This window comes from Apodemus sylvaticus, chromosome 22 (assembly GCF_947179515.1).
Source record: "Apodemus sylvaticus chromosome 22, mApoSyl1.1, whole genome shotgun sequence".
In the NCBI taxonomy this organism is placed as follows: domain Eukaryota; kingdom Metazoa; phylum Chordata; class Mammalia; order Rodentia; family Muridae; genus Apodemus; species Apodemus sylvaticus.
The window spans coordinates 53,152,264-53,177,549 of record NC_067493.1 but is presented as its reverse complement, the minus strand read 5'-3'; the positions used below and the strand labels follow the sequence as shown (position 1 = coordinate 53,177,549).

Below are 25,286 nucleotides of genomic sequence, written 5' to 3'. Positions count from 1 at the left end.
TTAAAGGCGTGCGCCACACCACCCGGCAGAGCGTATTCTCCTTCTTAAGGAAGAGACTATGGTGGAGAAGGGGCACTCACAGCTACAGATGTGGGCTCCAAAGACAACATAATCCCGCTTCCAGGGCTGCCAAGGTCTCAGTCCCTCCATTAGCATCCCACAGAGCATCAGCTTTTGACTGCAAGTTCTCCAAGACAGAGACAATCCGTCTTAGCCTCCCAAGGGACTCCGCAGGCGTGAGCTGCAGAGCATGGTTTAATTGCTTTTTAAAAATGGAATTTGGAAGGGAAATTTGTAGTTAGTTTTTAAAGTTTCCTTTTCTTCCTTCCCTCCTTCCTTCTTTCCCTTGAGTTTTAAACAAGCACTCTGTCTGACTGAGGTCCTCCTTGGAGTGGGGGAATTGGTCTCACTCAAGTCCTGCAGACTACACTTCATTCTTCCCAAAAAAGTCAGCCTTAAGAGCGTTGGTGCAAATAACCCAGACAGATGCTCTCAGCCTGGGTGCAGCAGCTGTCTTTGTCTATCTGTCCGTCTGTCTGTCTTACTGTGCAGTCAGTCCCCGGGGAAGCTTGTTGGCCGTGGTTCTTTCTTGAATAGTTCACCACTCCCCCTCCCCCTCCCCAGGATGGTAGGAGAAACTTAAAATGTTTCATAAGAGTTGCAGGGCTCTGTATTCTCCCTGGGAGTTTTGGAGTTTAGCTCTAAATAGAACAAGGCCAGTCCATCTTCCCTGGGCGACATGCTGGTACCGAGAGTCCGCAGGGCAGAGGCCTCAACTTCAAGCCTGCTCTGACTTAAAGGCCCTGAGCTTTCTCCTTAGCCTCTGTGGACAGCGGGAGCTCTCTCTGTGGCCCCTTGGGGCTTCTGAGCGCTGGCCACGTGCCCAGCACTCAGCTACCTGAGTTCTCCTTGACTCCGTCTCACCAGTGCCTCCTGGTTTTGCCAAAGGACATCTGGGGAATTTTCAGGCTTGCTGGTAGAGTCTCAGCCTGCTCTGACAGCTGGCATTTTAATGAGACAAACAGTAAGATGTCGTGTTTGCAAACACGAGTTCCCACCATACTTCCTGGGTTCGAATGCCAGCCCTGCCATCTTTTTATTTTGTTTTTTGTTTTTTGTTTTTTTTAAAAAGCTGTGTAACATTTGCATAATTGCCTGATCTCTCCGAGGTACAGTTAGCTTATCTGTAGAGTGGGGGTACCAGTGACACCCTGTCTTCAGGTTCTTGGGAAACTGCTCTGAGCAACCCTGGTACCGTAAAGTGGCTCTTTCTGTTGTCATCTTGGTTACTGTCACTTGAGGGTCACTTGAGGTCTGCTGGCTAGCTTCACCTCTTGCTTGCATGTTAAGGACTGCCAGGCCTAAATTGGCAACGGGCCTTTCTCTTGAGCTTCTGAGCCTCTGTTACAGAAGACAGTAGACCCCCACGCTGGCGTGTCTTCCGTGGGGTGAAGGTCAGCATGTTAGTACGTTAGTGTTGGATTTCCTACCTTTTCCTTTTCACGGCTCTTCCCTTCCTCTGGTGTGCTGGAGTCAGTGACCTCGCTCCCTGGAGATGCCGGTTTGGAAACACCACAGACACTTAACTCCCCTCTGTCCCTTGTTCCCCGCCCCATTCAGATTAGCCATGGGTATTGCTGATTAAGTCTTTTGCAATTCCTTCTTCTCTTTGCTCTGGTGAGCTGAGACTTGGGTGTCATCTTTTCTGAAGTTCCTTCTCTGCTGGGTGCATCTCCCCCTCCCCCAGTCCCGCTGTTGTAGATGGCCCTGTGAGGCCAGCAAGTGTCGCTTACTCATCTGACGTGGCCCTGGAATGGCTTCGTCCCTGCTGTACTCTTGCTTCCACACCTCTTTCCCTGACTAAAAAAAAAAATCAATCAATTGAATTTGACCAGGGCCTTGTGTATGCTAGGTTCACGCAAAATCCTATGTTTTGTCTCCAGCCCTTTTACCATCTGATTTGGCTCCTGTCAATTGTTGCTTTTTATGATTTTTGTTATATATATATTTATGTGTTTGTATGTGTACCATGAATTTGCAGTACTTGCAAAGGCCAGAAGAGGGCGGCAGATCTCCTGGAACTAAAGCCTCTTGCTTTGCCCTTCTTTGTCCGCATCATTGAGCCTGCCCTCAGGGTCCCCGGGGAGGCTTTGTGCACTCTGTATTGGTCTGTACCTCCCAGGGTGTCAGATCACAGGGAGCTGGAGTTGCAGGTGGTGCTGAGCTGCCTGGTGTGGGTGCAGGGAACCGAGCTCAGGTCCTCTGCAGGAGCAGCCAGTGCCCCTAACCCCGACCCCGGACTTTGAGAGTCAGCTGCTGTGCCTCTGCTGTTTCCGCAGCAGCCTTCCATGTCCCGAGCATCACACTTGACTGCAGATAGCACCTTTCGTCTCGCTCCTCAACTTGAAGGCACAGGCTGTCTTTCCTCCCCATATCCTCCTCTACACAGAAATAGCTCATTAAATTTTCCTTAAATGAATGCATAAAACATCAAGTAGAAGGATGGATGCTCAGGCAGATGGAGGGAAGGGCGCTTACCTCAAAACATGACATTATTGCAGGCTACCTAACGGGAATAAATCAGCAGGAGACTGTCTAGAAGAAAGAGCACCCAGCCAAGTGTGGCATTTGTGTTCTGGCTGTGAAGGTGTCTCTGTTGCTAATAGATGTTATTTCCATCCATTTACCTTTAAATGCTCTTCTCATCCGGATGGCTCATTAGTTAGTTTCCCCCAGACTTCCTTGGTTGTCTTGCCTTCCTTTGGAAGCCTTGCTAAGCATCTGAGTAAGGGATGGCCAGTAGGACTTGGGCTCTGGGACTCCGCTCACTGCTGCCCAAACGCCTTTCAGAAAATAGGGAAACATTTACATAGAGCCTCTGTGCGTCTCATGTGTGCTACAGGCCACACAGGACACCACTGCTATGCAGTTGTTCTCTAAGAAGCTAAGCTGGTGGGGTGGTAGTGGGGCAAGCCTTTAGTCCCAGCACTTGGGAGGCCGATCTCTGTGAGTTCAAGGCCAGCCTGTCTACAAGTTCCAGCAAGTTCCAGCATAGCCAGGGCTATACAGAGAAACCCTGTGTGGAAAAAGAAGCAGCAGCAGCAGCAGCAGCAGCAGCAGCAGCTATACTGTCCTGTGTAGGGGACGATGACATTTTTCTGTGTGTGCAGGCATGGTCAACATAGACATGATCTCTCTCTGAATATTCTCAGTCTGTGGTTGAATAAGCCCACGGGAGAACCCACGGGAGAGCTCACTCCACATCCTAAGAAGCCCAGGTGTGGCTTTCTCTGCCCAGGCTAAGCTGTCGGATCCACAGCAGGACCAAGCTGCAGGCTTTGCAGCAGACTGTGTCTGCACCGCCTCCCTCTGCAGTCTACTGAGCTTGTGACCCCTCTGCAGGTCAGCCTGGAGCATGAGGAGCAGAAACTGGAGCTGAAGCGGCAGCTCACGGAGCTGCAGCTGTCCCTGCAGGAGCGCGAGTCCCAGCTGACGGCTCTGCAGGCCGCCCGGGCTGCCCTGGAGAGCCAGCTCCGCCAAGCGAAGACGGAGCTGGAGGAAACAACCGCAGAAGCGGAGGAGGAGATCCAGGCGCTCACGGTGAGTCTGCGAACCAGCAGGTTCAGCAGGTCTTAGCTGGGGTGAGAGTAGGCGCCAAGTATCATTGTTTACTCTTAGAGATGTCAGGAGAAAGGAGGAAAAAAAATGATGCCTGGGTGTGGATGGTGGGTGGAAAAATAGCGAGCGTAGAGAGACTTCTCCTTTGTTGGAATTAATACACTTGCTCATCGGAAGATCCTCCCCCCTGTACACTTGAAAAATCCCTCCTGTATTTATCTGTTGTTCCTCTTTTTAAAGCAATCATTGTTACATGTAAGATTCATTTTCAGCTAGACTCTGTGTACTTGGGTCCTCTACTCTGGATTTTAATAATCAGGAGAAAAATTAATAATTTCTGTCCTGCAATCACCTACCTCCAAGACCCTATTCCTAGGTCTTGTTTTTGTTGTTGTTGTTGTCCTCCTCCTCCTCTCCTCCTCCTCCTCCTTTTTTCTTTCTTTGTTCCTGCTTGGTCTCATTTGTATGACTGTTTCTTTTAAGGTATGTTTCTGCTTTATGTCTTTATTTTACTTTATTTTGTGGCTGCTTTAAGATGAAGACTTGTTGCATAGTCCTGAGTGGTCTTGAATTTATAATCACCCCAGTCTGTTTCTCAGTTGCTGGGATCCCAAGTGCATTCTCCTATGCTTTCTAGGTTTTTCTTTCTTTTCCCCTTTCGTTTATTTTTATTTAGCAGTAAGTACATCTGTGTGAATCTATGCTATGTGAGTGCAGTACCTGCAGAGACCAAAAGAGGGCGTCAGAGTCCCTGGAGCTGAGGTTGCAGGATATCGGGAGCCACCAGGCACGGTGCTGGAACCCCCTTGGGTCCTCTAGAACTTGGTTATCTGGAATTGCAGGATATACTCTTCACCCATGAGCCATTTCTCCAGCCTCCTTCATGTTTTTATGCTTTTGGTTTGATCTCTGTGGGAAAAATTCTCCCAAATGAGAGAGATTCTCTCCAAAAGCAACCTCTCAAACTTGCTGTTTCTGAGAGACAAGTTTGCCAAGCTGGAGAGAACCTTCCCACAGTTGAACATGGGAAGGCAGCACTGGCCTCACACCTCCATTCTTTCTGGAAGATTTTTTTATTCATCCCCACCACCACCAGCGACCTTTCTACAGGGACCGATCCAGGATGGCAGGCAGAACTCACAGGCTTTCCTGCGGAACACCAATCATCAGCTTCCAGAGCAAGGTGCGCCAGGAGGCTCTGGGTGGGTGATCCTGACGTCTCCCACTTCAGGACCCTGTTTCTTAGGGCTGGGCTGGAGAGACAGCTCTGTGGTTAAGAGCACTTGCTTCTATTCCAGAAGACCTGTGTTTGGTTCCCAGCACCCATATTGGGTAACTCCCAGTTCCAGTTCCAGGGGATCTGGTGCCCTCTACTGGTCCTCCACAGGCACTGCAAACACCCCCCCCCCCAAAAAAAAAAAAAAAAAAAAAAAACCAACCACATACACAGAAGTAAAGAGAAAATAAATATTTTTGGAAGGCTGCGTGGTGGGCACAGACTCTGAAGTGGAATGAGCCTTAGTGGCTATGAGACACGCCCACACATCTCTCATAGTAACACACTGTTCCTGCCAAGCAGATGGGCACAGTCATGCCTGCTGGTCAGGGTGCCCTTTTCTGTGGGCAGGGCACAATGCAGCTGATTTATTCAGTGATTTTTTTTTTTAAAATGGGTATCTTATCAGTTCCAATCCCACTTGGATGCTGGCCCTGTCTACACCAGCTAGTCAGTCTTTCTGCGTCTGTCAGAGTAGAGTTAACTTCTATAGGTCTTTAGCATGGGCTGTTTATAACTTAATCTTGTTTGAAAGGGGTGTGTGTGTGTGTGTGTGTGTGTAGCTTTAAATTAGTTTTATACTTACAAGTTGCCTCCTGTTGTTGGGTTTAGGAAACCCCATCATTTAAACAAGATTGAGAATGTGATATTTTAGGGACAGGCTCTCGTGGAGACCAGTGAAGGCCGCAGTGGTATGACAGCGGTGATAGAGCGCACCTCCCGTAAGGAAGCCCTGTGCTGCCTTGGTTTTCTGGGACCTACGCCAAGGGCAGATATTGATCGAGCCCTAAAGTTCTATCATCTCTCTGAGAACACTCATTACAATGCCATGTGTCCCCAATATCTAGTTGGGGGGGGGAATAGAGATGCTGTCTCTTTGTTTATGCTCTACTTTGAGAAAGGAATGAAAGCAGTTTGGCAAGATATAAAGCTGGATGCAATGAGATCGGAGAGGCAAACAGAAAGTAGGCGCACATGGAAGACGAAAAACGGGGTGAGGAAGGACAGAGCTGGTCTTTGAGGCCCGTGTGCCAGCAGGAAGACGCTGTGATTGAAGGCATCTGTCATCTCTTTGTCATCTGCTCTCCCCCCCCAGCCCCCCTCCCCCCCATGTGAGCATCCGAGCACCAAGACATCAGTGAGTTAATCCGTGGATGACAAGCACTTGCTGTGTGCCTAGCACTGTGAAGCTAGCCCTCTTTCCCCTAGGGGATCAGCTCCAAAGATGAGACAGGGATGTCACTGCCCTGTGGGGACCAGGAGGGCAGGCAGCGGCTGTGCATCTTCTTGTGTCCCTGTTTGGAAGGAGGAGGACATAAAATAGAGCATGCGTCACCGCGTTTATCCATGGGAAATGAGTCCCTAAATCCTGCCCTGCTGCTGGGTGGCGTGTGCTGCGCCCGCCACCATGTCTACTGGCTGTTTGAAGCCTCGCACGCACGGCAAGCTAGTCACGACTTAATTTAGTCGGATGAGATCACTGCCTCCAAGAATCTTTACAAAGAAGCAAAACAAAAGCCTTCGCTCCTTTTAAAAACTCAGGCTCTCTGGCTCTGGAACAGGAAGGTTCATGGAACACAGGCTTTGCTCCGGCTCATGGGAGGGAGACGCTGGGCTGGCCAGAATGGCACCCCGTCCTGAGAGGGCCTGAGGAGGAAAACTGGCGGAAATGCCTTTCTGTGGATCAGGCAGCTGTTGGCAAGACATGTCTTGGGGAACCCCTTCCACTCCTGTCCTTCCAAGGCCCCTCGCCTCTTTTCCTCCTCAACAGGGTCTCAGACCTGGTTCTGGGCAGCACGGTGCTGCTGAGTCAAGGTCTTTGCTGACTTGGGAAATTACCATAAATGCCATAAATGCATACTTTATTCCTTTCTTTTTGTTCAAGGCTCACATTCAGATCCAACGTGAGCATCAACCAAGTTAGATCTGCTGGCTCTAACAATCGAGATCTCAGTTGTAGGAGGTGGTGAGCCTCCCGGCAGGGTGTTTTTATTAGTAGAAAGGAATGGTCGAATGGGCTATTATTGCTTACTTAATTCAAAGGGGTGTCGTCATCTCCCAGGCGGGAGGGGAGCAGTTTACCTGGTGTGGCCTCCACGCCAGGACAAATGAGATGGAACTCAGTTATGTTACTGTTCCCCACGGAGGAAGCTTGGTGGGAACAGCTGGGGGCTTTTGTGCCTGCTCAGGTCCCCATTCTGTCTTTACCCATCCTGTTGATTGCTTTTGCCTTGAAATTGGCGGAGATTGAGTCAAGGCAGGCCCTGCAGCAGGTTAAACGGTAGCAGCGCCACGCTACCGAACTTCTGTCTGCATTTGATCCAGAGGCTGGCGCCATCCCTTCCTGTGAGGTAGAGACCCCGAGGTGTGCAGCGGTGTTCTGGATGTCAGAGTTGCTCTGAGTAGCCCAGGAAAGAAGTGGGAAGTGCCTGTGTGCGCCAGCAAGGCGCTGTGGGTGGCTCCGTGGTTCCTTTACTCACTTGGTCCAGAGACTTAGCTGAATGTTAAGGAGCAAAAAGCCAGGGGCACTAATGCGAAGATCCTGCTTCCCGGATCTTTCCCGTGCAGTGCGGTGATGGAGCCCGAGGCTCCGCCTTTGATTCGTCAGAGTCATCAATCAAGCAGGCTCTCATTCCTGCACACAAACATCAGCCCCATCTTTAACTAGTCAGCTGTTGGCGTAATAGCCAAGATGTGAACTTGGGGCCTGAGAGTGCAGAAAGGATAGAGGCCCGCAGGCTGTGGGTTCTGGAAGGAGGGATACCTAAGCTCTGCCTTCCTGTCCTCCGCCCTGTGATCCCTCACTCTTTCTGATGTAGAAGTCATTTAATCCTGACCTGGGCATCTGCCCCGCCTTTGATCATTCAGTTCCTGGATAAAAAACACACACAACTTTGATTATTTACACTAAACCTTAAGCCACGCAAGAGCCGGGCAGCTGCCTGCCTCTGCATTAGAATATCTCCTATCGATTGTAAGTTATCACAGTGTCTCATCTGGGCTGCTCTTACCTCCAGTTGGCCAGCCCTCAGGGCCACGTTCTCTTCACTCCTAACCCATGGCGGCTTCAAAGTTCTTGTATTCGGGGAACTAAATGATCAAAGGTGGGGTAGAAAGCCAGGGTCGGGATTAAGTAATTCCGACAACATCTTTCACTGTAGTTCTTTTCCCTATAACTTTCCCCCATTCACTGAGCGCACAGATCTCCGGGAGGCAACTGGAGAGTGTCGCTGGCCCTTGGCTCCAGAAGTTTAGATGTGTTTAGAATGTTGTTGTCTGGTTGTCATATTTCACTATGCTAACATCTCCACTTTCCGGGGCCCTGATAATGTTTAGAGCATAAATATTTCCTGTAGCCCAGTGCTTTCATTATTAATTATTGCCCAGTGGTTTCATTGGCTGAATCCAAAGCTTGTCTTATGTATATCACCATACTCGGGTATATGTTGTGTGTTTCCCTTCTCCCAGTTTAAAGGAAACATAAATCATTTTCTTTTCAGTTTAAAAAAAAGATTTATTACTTTTCATTTTATGTGTATGGGTGTTGTGTCTGCATGTCTGTCTGCACTGTGTGTGTGCGGTGCCTGAGGAAGCCATAAGAGGGAGCTAGGTCACCTGAAAGTGGAGTTACAGATGGTTGGTTGCTGCCAAGTAGGTGCTGGGAGCAGGGTTCGGGTCCCCTCAAGGTCAAATACTCTTAACTGCTGAGCCCTCTCTCCAGCCCCTCCTACTGGCTCCTTTCTGGGATCAGCTGGGGGCTGATGGTGGTGCCAGCACCCACAAAATTCCTGTTTTGTAGTCATTGCTCCCATCAGTGATAGGGTGTAGCCCTACTGTCTGTGGCTCAGTACATTTTGTCTCAGAAAGAGCTGGCCTCTGATGTGCCCAAGTGACGCAGAGGGACCGAATCACCCAGGACTGAGATCTCAGATTCCAAAGGGGCAGTTAGTTGAGGTCTGGAGTTATTGGAGTCTTTGAGGTTAATAAGAAAATATATCACTAAGAAAGCTTCAGACAAGCCTCAGCTTAGAAAGAACTGACACCACTCTGAGAGAGAGAGAGAACGAACGAACACACAAGTAGGTATGGAGTGTGTGTCTTCGCATGTGTGCATATGTGTCTTTGCACGTATGTTGTGAGTATACGTGTGCATGTGTGTCTGTACATGTGTGTGTGGAGGGGTGAGCTTGTGTTGGTGCCTGTGTGTGTACATGTGATGTGGATGCCAGAGGTCTGAATCAGGTGTCTTCTTGCATTGTTCTGCACTTTATTTTTTTTCCCACTTTATTTTGTTTTGAAATAGTGTTCCACTAACCTGTAGCTTGCCCGTTGGCTAGACTGGCTAGCACTGGCTGTCCCTCCCATCCTCCTGTCTCAGCCTCCCCAGGGCTGAGGTTCCAGATGTGCTCTCTGGTGCTCAGCTTTCCAGGTGTGCGCTGGAGGACAGGCTCATGGGTGTGCCCTTAACCAAGACAGCCCCAGCTTCATCTGCCTATTTCCTATAGTGACATTTGCCCTAGGAGGGCATGTTTATTTAAGTAGATCAAACTGGCTTGCAGACCAAAAATGCCTACCGTCTCTCCCCTTTAAAACAAACGAACCAACCAGCCAACCTTGCTGACCACCGCGTGGACTGGAGGGGTGAGGGGTTCGTGGGGTCAGGCTGTGCTGCTTAGCCACTGGTTGCAGCTGGGACTTCAGCAGTAGTACGGGGGTGGGGCGTTGTGCTGAACTGGATAACGAAATGCTTTTTTTTTTTTTTTTTTTTTTTTTTTTGGTTTTTCAAGACAGGGTTTCTCTGTGTAGCCCTGGCTGTCCTGGAACTCACTCTGTAGACCAGGCTGGCCTAGAACTCAGAAATCTGCCTGCCTCTGCCTCCCAAGTGCTGGGATTAAAGGTGTGCATCACTACTGCTCGGTGAGAGACGACTGATTTGTGGTCATGGTTTTGATGACTCTTGTCCCTGATGGATTCGCTTCATGTGTGTGACTGGGCCTGTGGCAGAGCAGCAGGTGGCAGAAACAAGTCACCTCATGAGCAGAAAGCGAGGGTGGAGGGTGAGATTAGGGGCAGGACCCACGATCCATTTTAAGGTCCTGACTTTAGGGAGCCCCCTCTAGACCCACAACAACACCCAGTAGTGGGTCTATAGGCAGAAAACATCGAGCCACAAATTTCCGTTTGCCATCGTCCCGCCTGAAGGGCTCCTGTATAGTGCTGATCTGCAGGGCATACGTCCCCCTCACCCCGTGCATGCCCGTGACAGCTGTCATTTCCTCCTCACTTGGGAGAGAGACTTTTGCTAAAGAACGATAGGAGAATGGGTTTTTGTTGGCATTGTTTTCTTTCACACTTTAAGAAGCCGCTGTACTTAGACCCAGCCCTCCCACAGCACCGTCCGAGGGTCTGACCCTCTTGCCACTCTGCCTGTGCCACTTAGGATTTTTTGTTTTTGTCAACTCGACCCAAGCCAGGGTCATCTGGGAGGAGGGAGCTGCAAACTAGGAAAGTTCCCATCAGTGTGGCCCGTGGGCAGGCCTGTGGGGCTTCTTCTTGGTTACTGACTGATGTGGGGGCCCAGCCCACTGTGAGCGGTGGCATCCTCTCCGCAGGTGGGCCTGTCTGCTGAATGAGCCTTGGGGAACAAGGCTGCTTCAGTCTTTGCCTCTAGCTTCCTACCCTGCTTCAGTTCCTGCCCTGACTTCCCTTTCTTTATAAAGCAAATAAACCTGTTCTTTCCCAAGTTACTTTTGGTCACAATGTTCTATCATAGTGATAGAAACTCTTCCCAAGATGGTCTCTTAACTGGGAAGTCCAGTACCGCAACTGCAGACCAGAGAAACCACTCCATCTGTTTCTGGCTTGGTAGACCAATGAATTTATCAGGGTTACTCGTAGGAACATGGCAGCCAGACCATTGCCTTTCCTCCTTTCGGCCATCTCTTACTGCTGTGCACTGTCAGGAAAGCCTTTCCCTTTCCTCTGCCCCGGGAGCTGCCACACACACCCCCGCCCCCCCCACCCCGTCACCATACTGATACTGAGAGTCGCCAGGTCCAGGATGGCAATAGCCACACCCAATATGGAGGATTGCCACCCAGCACATATCCTGCTGCTCTGTGTGTGATGGTCTGTCTCTGGCTTGTCTGATGAGTTTCTTATTGCTTGTTTTAAGCAGTTGGATGGTGAAATGCTTAAGAATAATTGTCTTTGTGTTTCTTAGGCCTGGGTTCGCTGAAGTTTTTGGACCTGTGGGTTGGTAGCTCTTAGCAACTGTGGACATTTGTAGCCATTTCTTCTTGAAACATTTTCTCCAGCTCACTCCTGAATTCCCTGAGTCTCCAGTTATTGTGGATTCTACTCTCAGGGGTGTCTCAGCAACCCCCCTCCCCTGTGTGCAGGAGGATATCTCTCTCTCTCTCTTTCTCTCTCTCTCTCCTCTCTCTCTTTGTATCCCCTCTCTCCAGCTCTCTGGTTGTTTTGTTTTTGTTTTTGCTTTAAGATTTATTTATTATATGCAACTACACTGTAGCTGTCTTCAGACACACCAGAAGAGGGCATCAGGTCCCATTACAGATGGTTGTGAGCCACCATGTGGTTGCTGGGAATTGAACTCACGACCTTCAGAAGAGCAGTCAGTGGTGCTCTTAACTGCTGAGCCATCTCACTAGCTCTCTGGTTGTTTTTTAAAGGTTTTTGTTGTTGCTGTTGTTTTATTTCGTTTTTTGTTGGTTATCTCTTGTGTTTTATCTTAGTTTCTAGTGCTGTGCCTTCAGGTGTACTAATCACCTAACGTGTCTCTATTATAAATGTCTAAGGAAATGGACACATTAGAGAGAACATTATAGTTCTAATTTCTTTAGTTGTCTGATAGACTTTTATAGAGAGAATAAGTTTTTCTTTTTATGAAAAGGACTTCTTTTGGCTCTGCCTAAAACTAGATGGTTCTTTGTGCTCTTACAGCTAAGCAAATAGCATTGTATCCACAGTCTCTGGATACAATACATACCCAGCACCCCCTGGGTACCCCTGGCTGCACTGTAGTCCAGTCTCTGTGGCCCAGCACCCCCTGGGTACCCCTGGCTGCACTGTAGTCCAGTCTCTGTGGCCCAGCACCCCCTGGGTACCCCTGGCTGCACTGTAGTCCAGTCTCTGTGGCCCAGCACCCCCTGGGTACCCCTGGCTGCACTGTAGTCCACAGTCTCTGTGGCCCAGCACCCCCTGGGTACCCCTGGCTGCACTGTAGTCCAGTCTCTGTGGCCCAGCACCCCCTGGGTACCCCTGGCTGCACTGTATCCACAGTCTCTGTGGCCCAGTGCCCCCTGGATCCCCCTGGCTTCTCTCCCCTCACACCCTTCGAATGTCCTTTCAAGAGACCTGTGTCCCACTTGCTTACCTCTGCTTTCCACCGACATTCTGTGCTAAAGCACTGGCATCTCTGTCTTGGCCGGCAGCCCCGCCCCTGGTACCTTTTTGTCTTGACCTGTGATCCCTACAGCATCCCCAAACTCTTAAAACATCTGTGGGAGCGCATCCTTCCTTTCCTTGCTTTGCAGCTGTTTTAAGTGAGCCTCGGGTGCCTTCCTAGACTGTTAAGATTTTGGTATCTGTCTCCCCCCTCTCTGTCATGACCTGGTGTCTGTCTGTCTGTCTCCCCTCTTTCTGTCATGACCTAGTATCTGTCTGTCTCCCCCCACCTCTCTGTTATGACCTGGTGTCTGTCTGTCTCCCCCCTCTCTGTCATGACCTGCTGTCTGTCTGTCTCCCCTCCTCTGTCATAACCTGGTGTCTGTCTGTCTCCCCCCTCTCTGTTATGATCTGGTGTCTGTCTCCCCCCTCTCTGTCATGACCTGGTATCTGTCTGTCTCCCCCCTCTCTGTCATGACCTGGTGTCTGTCTGTCTCCTCCCTCTCTGTCATGACCTTGTGTCTGTCTGTCTCCCCCTTTCTGTCATGACCTGGTGTCTGTCTGTCTCTCCCTCTTTCTGTCATGACCTGATATCTGTCTGTCTCCCCTCTCTCTGTCATGACCTAGTGTCTGCCTGTCTCCCTCCTCTCTGTCATGACTTGGGCTATTTCCCCCTTTTCTTGCTTTGTTGTTTCAAACACTGACTATAACTCAGAGGAAAAGTACATGTTCCTTACTGTAGCCCAATGCAAGAGGGAAACAGAGTAATTTTGAGGTTGATTTCCAGAACCTCTCACCTATACCTGAATTAGCAGATGTTCAAGACCCTTGTATGCAACAGCCTGAACCCCGTGCATGTCCTTTTCTAAATGCTGTGAAGAGAGCATGTTGTGCATTTCCTCAAGAATCTGATGAGGAAAGCCCATGTTTACAGTCAGTACTGCTGCACACCCTGCTGCACCCTCACCTCCACCCTCACCCCCTGGTTGGGGTTCTATCACTGTAATAAAACACAATGACCAAAGCTACTTGGGAAGAAAGAAGGTTCTTTTATCCTGTGGCTTGTAGGATGCCCCACATCCTGGGAAGTGGGGGGCAGAGCTAAAGCTGAGGCCACGGAGCGGGCTGTTGACTGGCCTGCTCTCCATGGCTTAATCAGCCTGCTCCGCCGGCCCAGGCATCCCAGTGACCAGGGCTTACCTACCTCATCACTTACCCGCGAAATGCACCACAGACTTGCCTACAGGCAAATCTACGGGGGCATTTTCTCAGTTGAGGTTTCCATTTCCTAAAGGACTCTAGCTTGTGTCACATTGACATAAAACCAGCCAACACATTTCCCCAGAATATTTTCTGCCTATGGATGTGTGGATGCAGACTCCACCCACCCCACCCCCCACAGCCCCCTACACACATACAGAGGGTCACTGCCTGTATTCCATGGATTCTAAGCTGACTCACCTCAGGGTGCGTCTTAGAGTCGTGACTGCACACAGGTATGCCAGGGTTTGATTGATTGCCCTGAATGTTACATAAAATAGGGTCAGCTGACACTGTCGAACTGGCTGGATTACAGACCTGAATCAAGGCTTTGAAGTCTGGGCTCACCCTTTCCACCCAAAGTGTGTTGTCTTCTGTCAAACCTTTCCTGTCTCGTGGAATGCAACGGGAAGACAGACTCCCTCCTTGCCATGCTTGCTGCTGGGTCACAGTCCACGGACCCCTGTTCTGCCCCCTCAGCTCCTTTTGGCCATCATGTGTCAAGCCCTTTCTTTCCACTGTCTCCTTTCACCAGAAGGAAGGCACGGGCTACACATGTGTGTGGCATATGTTAGCACGTTAGCACCTATAGGACGTATACTGGGCAGCTTTCCGTTACTGTGACAGGATACCCAAGTTATTCGACCTGGGATTCCAGCTGATAATCGCTCAGCTGTGCCATTGCTTAATGTAGTTGGGGGCACGTGCTGGAGGGCCTGCTTATTTATGGTAGAGGTTGGGGAGGGAGGGAGGAAATTCAGGGTTCCAGTGTCTTCTTCAAGCACCTTCAGGGATGTACGTTCTAGCGAGTCCATGTGCCCTAAAGGCTTTGCCACCTCCTGTTAGTGCCACAGGCCAACAAGCAAGCCTTGAACATGAGAGCCTCAGGAGGACATTTAAGATCCAAAGTATAGCAGCAATACTACTGTCTTAAGGTGGTGGTGCCTCACGGAAGCCTGACATCACTTCCGGTCAGTGTGAGCGAGCATCTGTGAGTCTTCCGGGTCAGTGTGAGCGAGCATCTGTGAGTCTTTGGGTCAGTGTGAGCGAGCATCTGTGAGTCTTCCGGGTCAGTGTGAGCGAGCATCTGTGAGTCTTTGGGTCAGTGTGAGTGAGCATCTGTGAGTCTTCCAGGCCAGTGTGAGTGAGCATCTGTGAGTCTTTGGGTCAGTGTGAGCAAGCATCTGTGAGTCTTCCGGGTCAGTGTGAGCGAGCATCTGTGAGTCTTTGGGTCAGTGTGAGTGAGCATCTGTGAGTCTTCCAGGCCAGTGTGAGTGAGCATCTGTGAGCCTTCGGGGTCAGTGTGAGTGAGCATCTGCGAGTCTTTGGGTCAGTGTGAGTGAGCATCTGTGAGTCTTTGGGTCAGTGTGAGTGAGCATCTGTGAGTCTTCCGGGTCAGTGTGAGCGAGCATCTGTGAGCCTTCGGGGTCAGTGTGAGTGAGCATCTGTGAGTCTTCCGGGTCAGTGTGAGTGAGCATCTGTGAGTCTTCCGGGTCAGTGTGAGCGAGCATCTGTGAGTCTTTGGGTCAGTGTGAGTGAGCATCTGTGAGTCTTTGGGTCAGTGTGAGCGAGCATCTGTGAGTCTTCTGGGTCAGTGTGAGTGAGCATCTGTGAGTCTTTGGGTCAGTGTGAGTGAGCATCTGTGAGTCTTTGGGTCAGTGTGAGTGAGCATCTGTGAGTCTTCCAGGTCAGTGTGAGTGAGCATCTGTGAGTCTTCCGGGTCAGTGTGAGTGAGCATCTGTGAGTCTTCCAGGTCAGTGTGAGCGAGCATCTGTGAGTCTTCCGGGTCAGTGGGGCATTTTATGAATCTCAGCAGCTTTAATTCTTAAAAAGTCTCTGCTTTTTTTCCTGACATTGTCTCGTGTGTGTGTGTGTGTGTGTGTGTGTGTGTGTGTGTGTGTGTTGTCTGTCTACTAAGCTGGGAAGGGGTCAGTTGGAGGCAAGGTTACTCGTATTTTCAGACCTGGGGGTCCTGTTTCAGGGCAATGAAGAGGAGTGAGAACCTGTCCTTTATCCCCACCCCCAGCTCTCCCTGGGGGCTAATGTCGACAGGAACTGACGCCTGGTGCTCATGATGTGCTGAGTAGCCTCACTCACCTCAGTACTTATTGCTGAAGCTGGGCATGAGCTGAGGAATGGGTCCTCCACTGTGGCAGCGCACCAACCGAAACGGCCGCTCGCTGTGTCTGATGCACAGCCTGCAGAATTGCATTCTTCCCCGTGAAACATTTATAATGCTCCTCTTGCCTTTCAGGCACACCGAGATGAAATCCAGCGCAAATTCGATGCCCTTCGCAACAGCTGCACTGTGAGTATAAAGATGTGGAAGGCAAGCAATGCGGAGGGCGGAGAGGGCGGAGGGCGGAGAGGGCGGAGGGCGGCTCGGTTCCCCCACGCTGCCGACTGGGTTCCCACGCTCTTCTTGCGCCTTCAAGCCCATGATGCTCGGTTCTGTTGTAGTTTTTCAGGGGAGGACAGACGGCTGGAATGGTTAAGAGCCAGATGATTCTGGGTATGGGGGTACGCACACGTAAAGGTAGCTGAGGCGGGAGATGCTAGAGATCGAGGCAAGACTGGCCTACAGAGTGAGAATTTAACTCAAACCAGAAAGCCAAAACCATTTAATTTTCACCCTCACTAGAATAAACTGTGAGTAGATCCAGCAGCGTCAGCAGAGTTTCCAAGGCAGCTCAGCCCCATCCCGGTGCAGGAGGGTCCAAGGCCCACCCGGTCAAGAAACTGTCCGAGTGCCAGGGTTGCCTGCCTTACACATGGCTTCTCCAGCCTGTGACCTCTGCCAAGAAGGGCTAATAAGTTCTCCTGTGGACCAAGACAGTATATCTTCCTAGTAGAGAAAAATCTGCTTTTTTTAGTATGCAAACTCACAACCTAGGACTGTCGTGGGTGACACCACTTCTGCGGAGAGTTCCGTCAGCCAACAAGCCTCCGGTTACGTAATCTCGTCAAGTCAGTGGAAACTCAAGCTCTATTTCTGATGAAAATGAAGGACAGAAGTAGGCCCCTGTGAGATGGGGGGTGCGCCCCTTACTTGTGCTTCCGTGCCTTTTGTCTGCTGTGGCTCTCACTTTATTGGCCGGTCCCCACCCGTCCTCTCCCTGCTTGTACTATTTTCTTCTGTGAGTTTCCAGAAACGGCCCCTCCCACGCATGCGTGCATCTGTCTGGCAGACTTCTCAAGGACCCCTCCCGCGTAACTGGGGCTTGGGTGCACTCCCTCAAAGTCTGCATCTTAGCTACCCACAGTACAGCCATGGCATACACGTGGCTGCAGGATGCTGCAGCCCACAGGCGGCTCCCACACCTCACCTGTGGGACCTCTCCTGTGGGCTTGGCAACGGTCTGCTCCCTTTCAGTTTCCTTTTTCAGTGTGTTTTCAGTGTGTGATGAGGACCATGGCTTGGCTCATGGTGGGAGTGTGGATCTTCCCAGGAGGAATTAAGCCACTAGGGAAGGTCCCGTGCAGGTCCTTTGGTAGCTGGCTGTAGGCAGTGATGTCTGGTGACCAGGGTTGGAACTGCTAGGTCATGCTTGCGTTTGTCTGGCAGCTTGGTCTGGATGTCTGGCTGTGACGGGGACGCGCCTGCCTCCCTCTGGATACCTGTCAGCTCCCTGCCCTCCTTCTTGAGGAACTGGTGGATTCTGATCCTGTTCTTGGCCGTGTAGTACTTTTGCTTTCTTAGTTTGCACCAGTGGTTTGCTTGTATCACACACCCTTACGGGGGACCACAGAGTAACACGGGTCCATGTAGCCCAGGCTAGCCCTGGACTTGCTCTCTGCTGCCCCAGCCTCCTGAGAACTGCAATGTCAGGCAAAGGCCTCCATTCTGTCCCTGGAACCCTTGTACTTAAAAAATCCAATGTACTTAAATATCTTTTAGAACAAGGGGCCTACAAAGAGAAAGATTGATAGATTTAGTTGATAAAAATATAGCTATTTTTTTTTTTATTCAAAATACATCAGCAGTATTCAATGAGAAGTTAACAACTGTGAGACACTGCAGCAACTCTGTAGAGGGATCTTAAGGCTTTATAGACTGGTACTGATCAATTATCTAATTCATGGGAAAAACCATTATATGACTAATCCTTCCTCGCACTTGGATGGTTTTAAAATGTGTCAGTCATTCTGATTTGTCCCTTTCTCCTAAAGACCCTGTTTTACTTCCTTCAGTTTCCTAGCATAAGAATTTATTAGCAGCCATTTTTGTACATGGTTGAGGTGGAATAGATTTTGAGGGTTTCAAAGTGTTTATACACATACTAGAAACCAACCAACAGGGTCGGGATAAGAAACACACCCAGCGGGCTGGTGAGATGGCTCAGCGGTTAAGAACACTGACTGCTCTTCCGAAGATCCTGAGTTCAAATCCCAGCAACCACATGGTGACTCACAACCATCTGTAATGAGATCTGATGACCTCTTCTGGTGTGTCCGAGGACGACTACAGTGTACTTACATATAATAAATAAATCTTTTAAAAAAAAAAAAGAAAGAAAAGAAAAGAAACACACCCAGCACCCTCCAAATTTGCCTGCTACCCCGGGGATCCTGTCCACCATTTATAAAATGGGAAGTTTGGCTGTAAGGGAACCCATGGGTATGTGGGGTTAATTTGATTTCTGGCTTAACTTACATAATGTTTATACTTTCTAAATTTGATTTCTGTGAGACAGCGATTCCCAGTGTTCGTCTCCTTTACCGATGGCATTTGGTGGCCAGGCCTCCAGGACCCCTTTCCAAAGGTGGCTGCGGCGGCGGTGGCGCACTGACCTAACAAAGTCACTTCAGGAGTCAGCTGGAACGGCTGGGAGCCACAGGGTTCCGAGCCGTGGCCTCTAAAGTGGCCTGCAGCAGCTGGCCTGTGCCACCTACTCTGGCTCCTGTTTCCTTGCTATGAAGTGGGACTAACCCACGCAGCCTTGCTTCCACCATGATGTTGATCTTTCCAGCTCACAGCTAGTGACTGTGGTGCTGGGCGGGGGACGATGGGGAGCTGCCTGGTCTTGACTGGGACTTGCCTTCCAGAAGCAACAGGACACCAGCAAGGGACCCCTCTGCGTCGGAGGCCACACTTCCAAGGCTCCCACTGTAGTTTTGCAGTGTGTGTGAGCGTGAGTGCGTGGGCTGCACCAATGGGAGGGACTAAATGTCCTTGGCTTGTCCTGTTGTCTTAAGCTCCTGGCATACTTAGCTTTAGAGAAATGGCCTTTCTACCTGAAAAAGCCTGGAAACTATTGCTTCAAGACAGCCACAAACGTGGGGTCTCAGTGACACAGCCAAGTTTGGCGCTGCTTTCAAGATGCCCTGGGAGCTTGTCCTAGGTACCCCGCCCCTTTTGGTGCTGTCCACGATTGCCTCTGTCACTGGTCAGGACTCCATAATAACTCAGTCTTAAGGAGCGTCCAGTTAGCAATTTCAGAATGCTTGGGGGCTGGAGACTTCCAGGCTCAGACCATTTCTGCGTTTTGAAAGGATTTAAAAAAAAATTCGATTCAATCTGGCACATAAACCCCTCCCTAAGTCTGTTTTAGAGGGGAGTTGGTGGGCAAGCATATGACACAGCTTTAATTATGAATAAATCTGTCAGCTATAAGATTAAAAATAAATAATATGCAAATAGCTGCCTTTGGGAAAGTAGGCATTAAAATAGGATGTCAGTCCCAAGCCTTTCCTGCCGCCCGCTTGTTGTTTGACTGGCTCCTCCCCTCCACCTCTAAAGTGGTGCTGGTCCCCTTTCTCCCTCCCCCGCAGGCTCTTGTCCTTTGTCTCCTGGTCGGGTGTGAGGGGTCAACACTCACTTCTGTGAGGGTGTGATTCACAAGGTTTTGCTTTTTTGTTTTCTTTTTGATACCGAGAGTAGATAGTTTGTTCTTAGGCGTGCACCAAGATCTCTTGTCTGCAAAACAGCCTACAAGAACATCTGGCTGGCCCCGTGTGAGGAAGTGCCCTAGCCCTGTCTTTTTACTGTGAAGCTAGAACTTTCTGCTTATCTTTTCTTTAACCCTCTGTTCTTGGGGCCCTAACAGATAACAAACTCATAACTAAGTCTGTCAGGAAACAGGCCGTCTGCCCTCAGTGTGCGAAGAATTTACTCATGGTCACACAGATAACCTAAGGCTTTTCGCAGGTTACCTGGTCCAGAAGCAAGAAGGGCCCCAGACATATTGGCACACGCCCACAGCCCCAGCCCCGAGGAGGCTGAAGCAGGAGGATGTTGAGTTTGAAGCCAGCCTGCTTTATTTGTCACAGAAACAGAAACAGAGGGCTGAGAGGGTGGAGTACCCGTGCACTCTGTCCCAGAGGGCCGCGTCCTGAGGCAGGAAACAGTGGGGTTTGGAGCTTCAGGACTGGGCTCAAGTTTTGTCATGTTACCACAGCCTCACCTTGCCACTTGAAAGGGGCAGAAGCCAACATGTTCTGACGTAAGCAGATGGCACAGTTCTATGAGCTGAAATGCTTTAAAAGTCCTCCATGGCAACAGGCACAATTACATGCATGTATCTACACGTTCTCTCTTTCTCTTACATACTTACACACAGCACACACTACACATATGCATACATGCAGCACATATATGCTCTCATACACAAACACATGCACCATATATGCTTTTACACACATGAATACATGCAGCATATATGCTTCACACACATGAACACATGCAACACACATACTCTCGCATGCATGCATGCAGCACACGTTTTTACGCACATGCTCTCACATGAACATATGCAGCACATGCTCTCACACACATGAACACACGCAGCATACATGCTTTCACACACATTACCCTAGTCAAATGAGACAGTGACAAATACAGAGCATAGACCAGATGTTGGAATGACGGCAAGAGACAAGCCCCTGAAAGACACGATGACACGGGAATGGAGGGACCCTTCCTTCTCCAGCAGACCTGCCTCAAAGAGGGAAGACCTGGACCTGGTCACCCCATTAGTGTTTCTTGGGTTTCTTCTTTAGCTCTTTATAGGTTTTTTTTGGGGGGGGGTGTGGTTTTTTCGAGACAGGGTTTCTCTGTATAGCCCTGGCTGTCCCGGAACTCACTCTGTAGACCAGGCTGGCCTCGAACTCAGAAATCCGCCTGCTTCTGCCTCCCAAGTGCTGGGATTACAGGCGTGCGCCACCACCGCCTGGCTGTTCTTTATAGTCTTATTTTGGACAAAAGAGAAGGGCTGACAGAAATGGGCTCATAATAAACATTTTTCCCTGTGAATCAAAGAAAGGAAGTTGGTACCCAAAAGCTTAAATATAACCTTGAATGGCAAGGAAATTATATATTCTCTGTGAATAGATTTCTGCAGTTAATCTGTTCCTCAAGAGACTTTCAGAATGGAATAGCATTCTGGTCATTAATTTATCTCCCTGTATCTCTCATGCCACAGGGCTTAAATAGATTCAAGGTAATTAAAAGTAAAAGATGAAGAACATAGTATATTTCTTTATCATAGATGGGGAAACCCACTCAAGTCCAGGTGGGTTGGAGTTCGGGAGTCTGACAGGCCCACATGTTTAGCCCATTCTGCCATTTCTCCTCGGGGAAAGAAGGGGCAGAAAGACGCAGATGGCTAGGTGAGACATTTACAGCATGGGTGAAGGACTAGGTAGCAGGGCGATGTGTGTAGGGTAAAGACAAGGTTGAATGCTTACAGTTCTCCACCTTGACTCAGTCATGGCACTGGAAGGTGACAGATGCAGTGTGCGTGTGCGTGTCTAGCAAAGGGCATGGTTCTTTTTTTTCTTTTTTTGGTTTTGGTTTTGGTTTTGGTTTTTCGAGACAGGGTTTCTCTGTGTAGCCCTGGCTGTCCTGGAACTCACTCTATAGACCAGGCTGGCTTCGAACTCAGAAATCCGCCTGCCTCTGCCTCCCAAGTGCTGGGATCACAGGCGTGCGCCACCTCCGCCCGGTGGCCAGGGCATGGTTCTTGTTCCAGGTTTCTGAGGAAGCTTTTTGTCCAGGAGCCTGAGCAGAGGCTTCCCTGACCACTTGTAGCTCGCAGCGTGTCTCTAAGAGCACATGGGTGGATATCAGCATGGCTGTCCGTGTTCCCAACAGGCCACCAGGCCATTTCCTATCCCGAGAGGCCAGCAGCTCAGGGCATGCTGGGGACTTGTCAAAGAAATGCCTTTAATTTATGCTCCTTAATTCTGTATGCCCACCCAGGAAGACTTGTGGGGTTTTGTTTTTCTTTTTAATTGATCAATAGGGTTGAAATAAAGAATCAGGCATGAAAGCAAGGCAGCACGACCATGAGCTATGTCTGTTGCAGGTGTGGAAACAGTTAATAATTGTAGGTTTAAGATGCTTCCTTTTAATTTACCTCTTTTTTTGTTGCATAAAATTTAATTTATGGCTCATGTGCCTTATTCTAACTATTACGAGAAAATTACCCTTAAAATTCTAAAGTATTTTATATAAATGTTCTCTGCAATCACTGATTCTTAAGCTTTAACAAAGAGAATAGACCAGCTAAACACACTAAAATTGAAGTCATTCTGCCATTGAACAGGGAAATAATTTAGTAAAACCAGATTAAATCTCTCTCAATAAAATGACAATTTCATATACTTGAGAGCTCACTGCATAGCAGAACCCATTAAAGCGGCACCGCAACTTGGTACTGTATCCTCAGAATTACCCAAGTTCCCCTTAAGATTTCTTCCCCCTCTTTGTTACACAGAATTAAATTCACTGCCTGGGATTTTATTCAAATAACCTTTAGTGTCTTGCATAGTGATTCTTCCCCGATAAAACTTTATTTCGCTTCCTGTGGCTGTGGCTATTTCGCTTCCTGTGGCTGTGGCTCGGATGGTGTCCTGCGGGTGGGGTCAAGGTTGGTCTCATTTTACTGAGACGATGCTGATACCAGTGCTCCCCCCTCCTTGGCCAGTGCTCCCCCCTCCTTGCATAATTCCTCCTGCTAAGAACTGGATCTCACCTGAGCATGGTCCATCCATTTAGTACTTGGTTGGTTGGCTCCCACCATATTTTCTAGATAGACCTCAAGGTAGAGAGAGAGGAGGCATTCCCCCTGCCCCCTGTGCGTGTCTTAACTAAGGAGCTGGTGAGGGAGCTTGGGTTCCACATCGGGTCAGGGAGCTACACGTTGGTTCCCATCACCATGACATGTGATCCATCACACTACAGCTTTCCAAACCACCAGTTCAAGACTCGGGTCCTTGCCAACACTGAGCTTTCCTGATACAGATCTCCCCCTCCTTACACCCCTCCCCCCACAGGTCATCACCGACCTGGAGGAGCAGCTGAACCAGCTCACGGAAGACAACGCGGAGCTCAACAACCAAAACTTCTACCTGTCCAAACAACTCGACGAGGCTTCTGGTGCCAATGACGAGATTGTGCAGCTGAGGAGCGAGGTGGACCATCTCCGCCGCGAGATCACCGAGCGGGAGATGCAGCTTACCAGCCAGAAGCAAGTAAGAGGGCAGCCGGGCTCCTGGGACCTTGGAGGACCCTTAGGATTTAGAAGGGCCCGGGGGGGGGGGGGGTTCTGTCTGGGGGTGTTCCGAGACCAGGCTGGCTCCTACAAATGGGCTCCTTGTAAGTTCCAGTTTACAGCTAAGGATTAACGTTTTTAAAATGGCTTTAAAATCGAGTCCTGGGGCTAGAGGTGACTGAGAAATTAGGAGCCCTTACTGCTTTCCCAGAGAGTGTAAGTTCAGTTCCCAGCCGCTCTCATTGGGTAGGTCACCACAGTCTGTAACCTCCAGTCCCAAGGGATTCAACAGCACCCACCAGCCTCCAGACATATCCGTGAAAAGAAGAACTCTGAAGCAGACACAACTGGTCTTTAAAGGCAGGGTCTCGCTGTGTAACCCCACCTAGCTGGAACTCACAATGGGCTCTCGACCTTCTCCTCAGTGTTGGGATTTTGGATATGTGTCCCCCACCTCCTTAGCCTGAGACTGGCTTTGGGTTGAACCTCTGAGATGGTGGAACAGGTGACCATCGGTCTGTCCATTGTCATCCTGGTCCCTTTGGGGGTGTGGGAGAGAAAAGCCAACTGTCTCAGAGTCTGCGGTTAGGAATTTATGCTTTTCTGAAGTTCCTCTGACAAAAGTAACCTCTAGGAATCCCCATTTGATGCAAGGCACAACTCAGTGCTACTGATTTGCAGACGATGGAGGCCCTGAAGACGACGTGCACCATGCTGGAGGAGCAGGTTATGGACCTGGAGGCCCTGAACGATGAGCTGCTGGAGAAGGAGCGACAGTGGGAGGCCTGGAGGAGCGTCCTCGGCGACGAGAAGTCCCAGTTCGAGTGTCGCGTCCGAGAGCTGCAAAGGATGCTGGACACCGAGAAGCAGAGCAGGTGGGCGTCACCTTTTGTAGAAGACCGGTGACCCGGTGACCACCCCCAAGTCCCTGAGAGCCTCCAACAGGGAAGACATCTGTCCGGGGTTTCCTGAGACTGAGCTGTCTTCAGGGATGCAGGAGACTTTAAGGGTGATAACCAGGAGAGCCTTAGGTGACCTCAGGAGGGGTGGTTGGTTGGATGTCCTAGCTGTAGACCTGACAAGCGTCACTTGAGTTCTGTGGAGGAGGCTTGCATGCTTTGATTCTCTGCAGAGTCTCCAGAAATCAAAGCAAAGACAAACACTGCTTTCCTGTAGAAATGGCCTTACCAAGATTGCTAGCCCAACCGCGTCACCATGGGTTCCCCACCCTTTGAATCCTTCTCATGAGGATCTTCTTCTTTTCCTTCTGTTCCTGAGGCCTGGTGCCTCGAGTTACCTGGGGGTGGATCCCTTGTGGTCTGTGCATAGTAGGGGGCTCTGTTTTGTAACATGGGGCACCTCTTGCCTGGTTTCTTCTCACTAGATGCCAGTAGCAACTTATTTCTCAAGCTGTGACATCCCAAAACAATCCCAGAAGTCACCCAGCATCTCCTGGGTGAGCCTGGGCCAGCACCCACTCCTTCCTCCTCTCTCCCGTCCCATCCCTGTCTTTCCCCTTTTAAATGGTCGTTTTCTGCCTACTCCTGCCTGGCGTTCAGTTCCCTCTGCTGGGCAGGCCCATCACAGCTCAGAGAGCTCCACCTAACTGAAAAGGCTTTAGCGCCCAGTTTGTAGCCACCACCAACGGTGGCGCCACCGCTGCCGGCACACAGCTTTATTCTAACCATGCTATGTAAAGATGACAAGAACTTACCGTGAACCCCAAGGGTCCTGTCTCACTTTCTCACACGGGCGAGCACTAGCCCGTGATAGTCACGTCTCTTCCTGCGTGGTGTTTATCCTTCGCCTGTGCCGATGCCTGGCCCCTCCCCCCACCCCTCCCCCATTGGTCTCCTGTCAGCAGGTACCCTCATCAGAGAGAGTCAGGGTCATTTTATCCCTGTGGACTGTGGACTGTGGCTGTAGGAAGTGCAATAAAATAGGCTGTCTGAACAGTCTGATTCCTAGTCGAGTTGAAATAGGAAAGATCGGAAGCAAACTCTCAGACTGCAAGAGAACCCAGGAGCAGCAGTTTGCTTTGTGGCATATGAGGGAGTGTGGTGTGAAGGACTGCGGTTTTAAAAGCCTGTCTAGGTTTCCTTCCAAACTAGGTCCCAGGAAGTGCTAGCCACTCCCCCACAGATCCCTCCCACCCCACCCTCAAGCTCAGCAGTCCTTCAGTCTTCAAGGCTCAAAGGAAGAGTTCTGACTGGGCACCTCCACCCCACCCC

At 50.0% G+C, this 25,286-nt stretch overlaps 1 protein-coding gene across 12 annotated transcripts in view; it reads left to right on the top strand.

Moving 5' to 3' along the window:
* The window catches only part of Cit (citron rho-interacting serine/threonine kinase), a 168,875-nt gene that overhangs the window by 102,228 nt on the left and 41,361 nt on the right, over positions 1-25,286 (top strand). For 7 of the 12 annotated variants that reach the window (XM_052169021.1, XM_052169019.1, XM_052169018.1 and 4 more), the window contains exons 23-26: positions 3,403-3,600; positions 15,816-15,869; positions 22,838-23,035; positions 23,710-23,930. In XM_052169021.1, the coding sequence (XP_052024981.1) occupies positions 3,403-3,600; positions 15,816-15,869; positions 22,838-23,035; positions 23,710-23,930 (671 nt within the window). The remainder of the gene's footprint in view (positions 1-3,402; positions 3,601-15,815; positions 15,870-22,837; positions 23,036-23,709; positions 23,931-25,286) is intronic. The other 5 variants (XM_052169024.1, XM_052169023.1, XM_052169022.1 and 2 more) reach the window with 1 other exon arrangement.